The 9,167-nt window shown below is 39.4% G+C and overlaps 1 protein-coding gene across 4 annotated transcripts in view; it reads right to left on the reverse strand.

Annotated features, from left to right (window-relative positions):
- Positions 1–7,499, reverse strand: part of LOC137990645 (perlucin-like protein) — a 12,372-nt gene extending 4,873 nt beyond the window's left edge. For 2 of the 4 annotated variants that reach the window (XM_068835762.1, XM_068835765.1), the window contains exon 1: positions 7,361–7,499. In XM_068835762.1, the coding sequence (XP_068691863.1) occupies positions 7,361–7,376 (16 nt within the window). In that variant the 5' untranslated portion in view covers positions 7,377–7,499. Of the gene's footprint in view, positions 1–1,575; positions 1,685–7,360 lie in introns of those variants that run through there. The other 2 variants (XM_068835764.1, XM_068835763.1) reach the window with 2 other exon arrangements.
- Positions 7,500–9,167: the final 1,668 nt, after the last annotated feature.

A 9,167-nucleotide genomic window follows, 5' to 3' on the forward strand; every position in this document is an offset into this window, starting at 1 on the left:
CCGTACCCCTCCAAGCGCTGCAACAAGCTCTGACTATGTAAGCTCAACTAGCAAATTATTTAACGAAGGTGGGATCAGGAGATTTTTAATTTGTCATTGTTTTGATGGTGATAAGACCGGACACGCAGGTTTTTGTCATTTTAACAGAGTTAGAGCTTAGCCAATCAGATTACAGAGCGCTCTTGGAGTAGCGTGAATAGAAATCCAAAGATCAGAGAGAAAGAAAGTCCCGCTACTGAAAACACTGTATGCACAGAAACGCAGCAACGATTTTTCTAAATAGCAAAAATAGCTTATTTTAAAACGGGATTACCTAAGAGAATTGTGAGTATATCTACAACATGTTATATTTGTGTGCAATAAGGTCAATACGTAATAAATGAATTTTGTTTGGTTCATTCTTTTGTTTTATTTTTGAAATTGAGTGTCTCGATGTAATGCTAAACTTAATCAACCACTTTTACCGCTACGTCAGTTGTAAAAAAGGAGTTTTCTGTTTATTGTTCCTTAGTTTGAATTTATCTGCTTGTAACAAACACTGATTTAAACTAAAAAGAATCATTGCATTGATTCTTATAAAGCAACGGATCATCTTCTTCCAATTTTTACATTTACTCGCTACGGTTAAGGATGATGTTTGAGCCGTCGAATTATGTTCCAAGTTCGAAACTCAAAAGTGTGGTTGTATTTTTTAAAGTAAGGGTCGATCCGCATTGAGGACAACCTTTTTTTGTCCCAGGCCAATTTAAATGAATTTGTCCGACTCAACAAAAGTTATTTGCCCTGGTGCATCCTGTAGCTTGTCAACACTTAAAAAAAACACAACAGAAAAAACCGGAACTTGTCAATGACGCCTGTCATGAAAACAAAAGAAAGTAACAACAAAATTGTAACAGTCACTCAGTGAGGGGTCCGAGGCAGAACAGCGGCTCCTTTTTTGAAATTTGTCCGAGTCAAAATATTTTGTGCTATCCAGACCCTTCTTCATTCAGTAGTTATTCATCGTCCTTGATAGTGACGAGACCGGATACGTAGGTTTCTCGTCATTTAAACATTTTTAGCAGTTAACCAATAAGATTACAGCTCGCTCTTGGAGTGGCTTGATCAGAAATCGAACGATCAGAGAGAAATAGAGCCAAACACTGTATTCGTTTAATACTTCTGCAAAAATAGGAAACGAATTCCTTTTAAAATGGAATTACACCTAACAGCTACAAAATGATATATAACCAGGAGTAATCATGGATAGTAATCATTGATTAGTAAAGTGCGTTCGATGTCTACTAAAATAATATTTTTTATTGTACTGATTGCCCAGAAATATTCAGGGAAAACTTGTGAACTTGTGGGGTGCTTTTCAAGCAGTACGAAGAGAGAACTTGACTCTCCTGGGAAAACTGCTGAGTCAGTGACAGTACTCGGCATTTGCGCTTGCCAGCAATTGCCGTACGGGGGTGAATTACAGCGTCTGTTTCCTTCAAAAGACACCACAACAAAGTTTTCTGGTGTTCTGATAAGTAGCTTTAGTCATATTTGCAAGTGATACTTCGAATAAATCAACATAACTTAACTTACCTTTGGGAATACAGCGAAGAAAACAGCCGATTCTTTAACTAATACTGGTAAGCAGCACACAGCAACACTCAGATCTCTTATTTCTTCGACCGGTTTCGTCTGATTATGCAGACTTCATCAGGCAGTTGGAACAAGGTGGTTAAGAGGAACTTATTTTATACCTTATTTACAACGTACAAAATCACGTTCCAGCAAGGAAGTGTACAGCGAAAAACACGTACACAGCAGTACGCGCAGGATATGACTAACATCCTGCATGACGCTGAGAATTGTAATTTTTGAGGCTCACGGTTAACCCGTGAGCCCCCAAAAAATTTACTACATAGATTTGCTAACGTATCGGTAGACTTATAACTAACAACAGAACTAAGGTGGGGTAGATACTTGCGAATAACAGATTTGATTCTGACATAAATGCAATTAAATGTTGATTTGAACACCACTCTACTCCTTCTAAATAACCGATGAGGTTTAGAGAACCATTTACTTCTATTACTATAGTTAATTTCTCTAAACGTGGGTAGCAAGAACTTGGCAGGGTTAAACCCTGAAGGTGTAAGCGCTTCCAGAAAAGCAGCCGCGTGTTGGAGGGTGTAAATTTCAGGTTGGGTTGCAGGTCACTGATTCACCACAGCTGAAACAACCAAAAACTTTCTTAGTACTAACATTATGCCTAAAAAAATATTTTAAGGACGTTCGCGCCAAAATCTTCCTACGGCGAGATTTTCTTCATTTCTCGCCTAGAGTTAGGTCATAAAGTACTTACTCCAAAAATAAAAAAAAAATTGGGGGTCACCGACTTTGTTTAGGAGAAAATGGCAGTGGAAAAATGCCTTAATTTCGATAAATCTGTCATAATAACGAAAGGTAGCCTCATCTGCTCATCCATCGAAAATCCTAAAAATAAACTGTTAGAGTGAAGGTTTCCGTACATAAGTTTTTAGGGGTGGGATTTTAGAATAATTTCATGCCGCTAGGGTTGTCGTAAAGAGTAGAGTTCATCCTGGACGAGCATTTTCGTAACCTCTATCCGTTGCAATCACTACCGGAATTCGATGGCACGAGGAAAGAAAATTTTAAAAAAAGACAACTTCTTACGGTGAGATTTTTTTCATTTTATCATATTTTGTAGAGAGTAAGTAGAGTAAGTGATTCATGGTTAAAAACATAGGGGTCACCGATGATCCAAGGGAGTAAAATCGATGTGATTTTACGAAGCTCTTGGAAAACTTCGTTTGTCACGTTTTTGCGTGACCTGTCGGGGAAGGACTGGAACCCAGGAGAGGATCGATCGTTGAAGGGATGAAAGGTTTTTACCCCAAAACAAAGCTTTCTCGAGCACAGCAACGACGTTTTAAGCAGTCGTCATCTTCATTTGGTTAGTATTTTGTATAATATTTCTCCATTGCCGTCATGCTCGTGTTCTGGGGTGTGATTTTTTTGAAATTTAATCGCTGGTTTTTTCCACGCAGGTCCGCACTTTTCAAGCCGACGAGGACGAAAATACTGCTCTATTTTCACGAAAGTAAAGGAAAAGAACTTCAAAAACATACATTCGTTTTGAACTTAAGTTCGTAGGGTAATAAAAACTTTAAAAAAAGAAACAGCTCCATTAAATCTACGCAACGGTTCGTCCTCGAGTTTTCCAAACTTTCAGCCACTACTCGATCAGCAGCTACCTTTTCCAGAGTTTTTCCATCCTCCCGCTCACTTCTCTTCAACGTTTCATGATGATTCGGAAATAAATGTGCCATTCTTTTGCTGGCTGGAATTTCTTCCCCGGCGTTTTTGTCGCCATGTTATTTTGACTAATGCTTGAACAATATTTATGAAAGTCAAGTAGACTAGTGCACGACTGATAAAAACAACGCGAACATCAGTCGTGCAGTAGTCTACTTGACTTTCCTAAATATTTTTAATCAATTTTGACTGATCACGATCTTCTCTTATCCAACGCTGTGCAAGACTTATCGTCCACGGTTTCTGCAAAGGTTTTCAAACCTCAACTTCGCTAATGCTCGAAGTAATGCGTGACATATTACAGTCGCGTTACCTGCGCAGTTACGTTGCGCACAAACAATTAGCGCGAACGTCCTTAAGCGTAAGGTTAGCATTTTTGTAAAGGTTTGGGTTGTTTAGTAAAACAATGATCTGCAACCTGCACTTTACACTCTCCGGCCGTGTCTCCTCAGACGAGATGAAAGTAGAGCTATTTCTGGCATAGCCCATAAGTTCGTAAGGCGAAACTATTTCGATCCAAGGCAGACTCATTGGTTTCAGACGTTATCTTAATGTATTCATCATGAATAGCACTGACAAATTCTAGGAGTCTCCCGAGGATGTCATCGATAAAACGCTTGTTGAGGGGGATTGAGGGTCAGGTTTCCAGAATACAGTTCGATAATGTCCCTCTCATGAATAGTACATAAATGCATAAACAGCTATGACTGCGTAGGGACTACCCATAGAGATGCCGAATGTTTGATGCTTTACATGCATCGCTACTAATTCGGTTTTAAGGAAATTAGTTTCCAAGATTAATTAACCGAGCTAAGGAGTTTGTGCCATCTTGCCCTCTCGAAGTAAGAGGTCAAGAGCAATAATTGCTTTCTTCGTGTCAAGGTTAGGATAGAGTGAAGGGGTAGTTTCTAAAGAAACTGTAGTGCTGCGTCGGTGGGGAAGTAGTATACAAAAATTTGGTTTTATCAACGGAGTTGATAATGTAAATTGCCAACGTACAGAGATTCTAAAAGCTGACGTTTTGAGCGTTAGCCCTTCGTCAGAGCGAATCGAGGGATTATGGGTTACGTGTAGTTTTTATAGTAGAGTAGGAGCTACGCTATTGGTGGTAACATGGCAACGTGAAAAATAGGAATATATTAGTTAAATGAAAAGCGTTCGTTAATACCGTGAGGATTAAGGGTGCCGATTTGAAAGATGAATTTTTGTTCCAGATTCTTGCGGCTTTCCGTGGTACCTAGATGTAGGGAAAGGCCGCAGATAGCCATGTGTTTTTTGGAGTGGTTAGGCAGATTAAAATGGCGAGCGACTGGCTTGGATGCATCCTTGTCATTCTTCTCAACATCGCGAAGGTGTTCGCGGAATCGGTCACCTAGTCGTCTACCTGTCTCACCAATGTATAATTTATTGCATAACGTGCAGGTTATGCAATAAATGACATTTGCGGAGGTACATGTGAAACGATCGGTGATCTTAACAGATCGCTTAGGTCCCGATATCTTGCTAGTGTTAACAATGAAAAGACAAGTTTTGCATCGTGAGCGCGCGCATTTGAAAGTGCCGGGTTGCTCGTTAGTTTTGAGCGCGCTTCTAACTAAAAAGTTGCCTACGTTTTTGTCGCGTTTGAATGAAATAAGTGGAGGTTGCGAAAAGATTCTACCAGTCTCGGGATCATTTTGGAGTAATTTAAAATTACTAAGAATGATGCTTTTGACTGCGTGATTATGAGGATGGAAAGTGAGGGTGAATGGAATTCTGTCATTCTTATCTTTTTGTGACGTTTGTAGTGATGACTGTCGATCAAATTGTTGGGCGCGATGATGGCCCGCTTTGACCACAGAGACAGGATAGCCACGTTTTTCGAAGAACACCAATTTTTTAATCAGTACAACGGCCCCAAACCTGAACTCTACGGCCGTTACATCGACGACTGCATCGGCGCTATTTCATCCAGCAGAGAAGAACTCGATCAATTTATAACTTCCGTCAACTCTTTTCATCCGGCTCTTAAATATACCTGGGAAATTTCGGAAACTTCATTGGCTTTTCTAGATATCAAAGTTTCTATTAGAGGCAACGTACTATGTACTAGTGTGCACTACAAACCTACTGATTCACACAGTTATTTGTTGTATTCATCGTCACATCCATCACATGTCAAGAACTCCATTCCTTATTCTCAATTTCTTAGACTTCGACGTCTATGTAGTGATGACTCCGATTTTTCCAGCAAATCAGAGGAGATGTGCCAGTTCTTCGAAAAACGTGGCTATCCTGTCTCTGTGGTCAAAGCGGGCCATCATCGCGCCCAACAATTTGATCGACAGTCATCACTACAAACGTCACAAAAAGATAAGAATGACAGAATTCCATTCACCCTCACTTTCCATCCTCATAATCACGCAGTCAAAAGCATCATTCTTAGTAATTTTAAATTACTCCAAAATGATCCCGAGACTGGTAGAATCTTTTCGCAACCTCCACTTATTTCATTCAAACGCGACAAAAACGTAGGCAACTTTTTAGTTAGAAGCGCGCTCAAAACTAACGAGCAACCCGGCACTTTCAAATGCGCGCGCTCACGATGCAAAACTTGTCTTTTCATTGTTAACACTAGCAAGATATCGGGACCTAAGCGATCTGTTAAGATCACCGATCGTTTCACATGTACCTCCGCAAATGTCATTTATTGCATAACCTGCACGTTATGCAATAAATTATACATTGGTGAGACAGGTAGACGACTAGGTGACCGATTCCGCGAACACCTTCGCGATGTTGAGAAGAATGACAAGGATGCATCCAAGCCAGTCGCTCGCCATTTTAATCTGCCTAACCACTCCAAAAAACACATGGCTATCTGCGGCCTTTCCCTACATCTAGGTACCACGGAAAGCCGCAAGAATCTGGAACAAAAATTCATCTTTCAAATCGGCACCCTTAATCCTCACGGTATTAACGAACGCTTTTCATTTAACTAATATATTCCTATTTTTCACGTTGCCATGTTACCACCAATAGCGTAGCTCCTACTCTACTATAAAAACTACACGTAACCCATAATCCCTCGATTCGCTCTGACGAAGGGCTAACGCTCGAAACGTCAGCTTTTAGAATCTCTGTACGGTGGCCAATTTACATTATCAACCCCGTTGATAAAACCAAATTAAGGTTAGGATAGACCGGTGATGACACATTCGCCGTGACGGCAAGAAAGCAATGAATGATTTGCCAGTAATCTGAGATCCTTATGCGTGAAGTATTCTGGGATCGCCAGGGGGCAAACATTGCAAGTATCGGATAGAAATCCCGGATAGAAATGTACGACAGAAAGATATGTCTTCGTCAAAAGTAGTGATGTTGGATAAAGAATAATGCATTTTCGCCGTGATTTTGTGAGACATAAAGAACTTCTTTTTGTGCGTGAAAATTGTGACTTTTTGTGTGATTAATGCGATAAAATCTATCGATTAACACTCTTTCCGGCTTGCGCAAGATCGATTGTGAAATCTCAAGCTGTATCAAGTATTGCGTGGTCTCGAAATAATACAAAATTAGGTGTAACTTTGGAGAGATTGACTTACTAAAGCCTTTTCAGTGGCCTTGATTACGTGTGCTGAATACGTTTGCAGAGCTATTAATCGTGTCCAGAGCTATCAATTAAATCGGGATACGTTCACGGTTATAATGAGTGCTAAGGTCTGCTAACTGATAATTGGCACTTTCATTCAACAAAGACTAGCCTGTGAGCAGGTTCTCAGTGGATCGATGTTTCACAGGTAGTGGCCAGGTCGTCCTATTACAATAACACAACGATTGCTGTTTCACAAATACAGATTTTTAAGGCTAAAATCATCGAGAATAAAATTTTGTTCTCCTAAAAGTGAAGACAGAAAAGTAAAAAAAATAGGAAAAAGATAGCTTAACTGCTGAATATCCCGCCACTTATTCGCATAATATTAACGCATCCATTGTGATGACTCGTTCTGAACGTCGCCTACAGTATAGAAGTCGGTACAAAGGTTCAACGTTTTGATCAACACACCTGCGTGAAAACCCATCACATTTTTTCACTTGGCGCGTTCTCTCATCAGCACAAACATTCCATAAACGTAGGATCGTCGAGGGGCTAATGATCCAACAATTCCGCCCCAGTCTGAACAAACAAGTTATTTCTTATGTTTCCAAACTTTTCCCAACGGGAATTTCATAAGATATATATATGCATGGATGCATGCGGACGGTCATTTTTAACCCTGATGATGGTAAACAGCCGAAAACGTTTGGTTTTTTAACTTTTTAAATTTTACAAAAATTACCTTGTAAATAGCATAGTTTTTTTTGTATTTTGATTTTTTTTTTTTGACTTTACAAGTATAATAATGATGTTCGAAGCAACTTACTAAAATTTGAACAATTTTCTTATTAATAAAATAAGTTCTTCTAATGATTTATTTGTTACATCAAAGATAGAATTGATTGTTTAGTTAGATAAACAGCTGGGCGGATAAGCTGTTTGTGCTTGACGTGTGAGTCTCTGTTTGTGTGTACGGTAAGTTTTTTCGACCGGGTAAAACGAAGACGTGGCCACTGACTGTGAAACCGCATGTGACAACACCTTTTCGCCTTTGTTTAGCCTGCGCATTCGAGCTGTCGAGCATCATGCTATTCATGTACCTCGAACCACTGGGAGCCTGCTCGCAAGCTAGTCTATATAGAGTAAAGCTGTCAATAACCGCTTGTCAATTGTTGCAAACAAGAAAGAGGTTTTTTTTTTCTTTTCTTCCACTCTTTTTACATTGGAAATCGACATGGTTGACACAACCGATTCACCTCTGATACCCATTGAATTTATTGAATTAATAAAGGGTGGAACATTCCTGCACTTTGACAGTTCATGAAAAAGTGGTATAGCGTCCTTAAAAGACCTCCAGCAACAGAGAGGGCAAAGAAAGATAATACAGTCTGTCAAACTCTTATTGCGAAACTCGGGTATTATTATTTATGGTATTGTATTGTGGGTTTTACCTTGATTAGGGGTCACTACACAGACAATTAACATTCCAGAAATATTGTTGTTTTTGGACTTCACGGTCTTCCAAGTTTCACAGTGATCATGCATGACATGAATTTCAATGAAATGTGGTGTAAAACCGAAAGTGAAACAAAAGCAGTTATTCCGAGAAATTGTAAAGTGAATACCGTTCACTTTGGGTTGAGGTATCTTCCCAGCTGCCAAAAGGGATTTCAACGCATGTCATGCCAAAAAAGTGAAACAAGCCGATATGATAAAAGGCCAAAAAGTAGACAGATTACACTTCAAATCTGCACTAAACATGAATTTCGTAGGAAACAATAAACCACTGCGTTATACATTAATAATTCTTACAAATAAATAGCTTGAAGTCTTTTCTTAAAAGTAGGCAAGAGAGTTGGCAGAAACGACATCGAAATTAGGAAAAATTTGTAAAACTTATGACCTTGATAAAAAGCGCGGAGAATTGTTTAGTAATAGTTCTGCAGTTAAGTAATTGGAACGTCTTACAATTTCTTGTATAATAGGAATGTATTTGAAGTTATCAGTAAAACAAGTTTATTTGCTAATAGTGAACGGGAAACTACGGGAAGGGTCGTCGAGATTTGATAGGAGTACACACATTTGCCCAATTGCAAGGTGTATGTAGATGTTGCCGGTAAAATCCTTTTACCCTAGGTTAAATTGGTGATTCTTATTTTACCCACAATAGTTGAATATGCATATGAGGAGCAAGGATGGCACAGTCGGTTAGTGCGCGGCCTTGGTGCAAGAGGTCCTGAGTTTGATTCCCGGATCTCGTATCCTTGTTTCGACT

The sequence above is a fragment of the Montipora foliosa genome, chromosome 2 (genome assembly GCF_036669935.1).
Source record: "Montipora foliosa isolate CH-2021 chromosome 2, ASM3666993v2, whole genome shotgun sequence".
In the NCBI taxonomy this organism is placed as follows: domain Eukaryota; kingdom Metazoa; phylum Cnidaria; class Anthozoa; order Scleractinia; family Acroporidae; genus Montipora; species Montipora foliosa.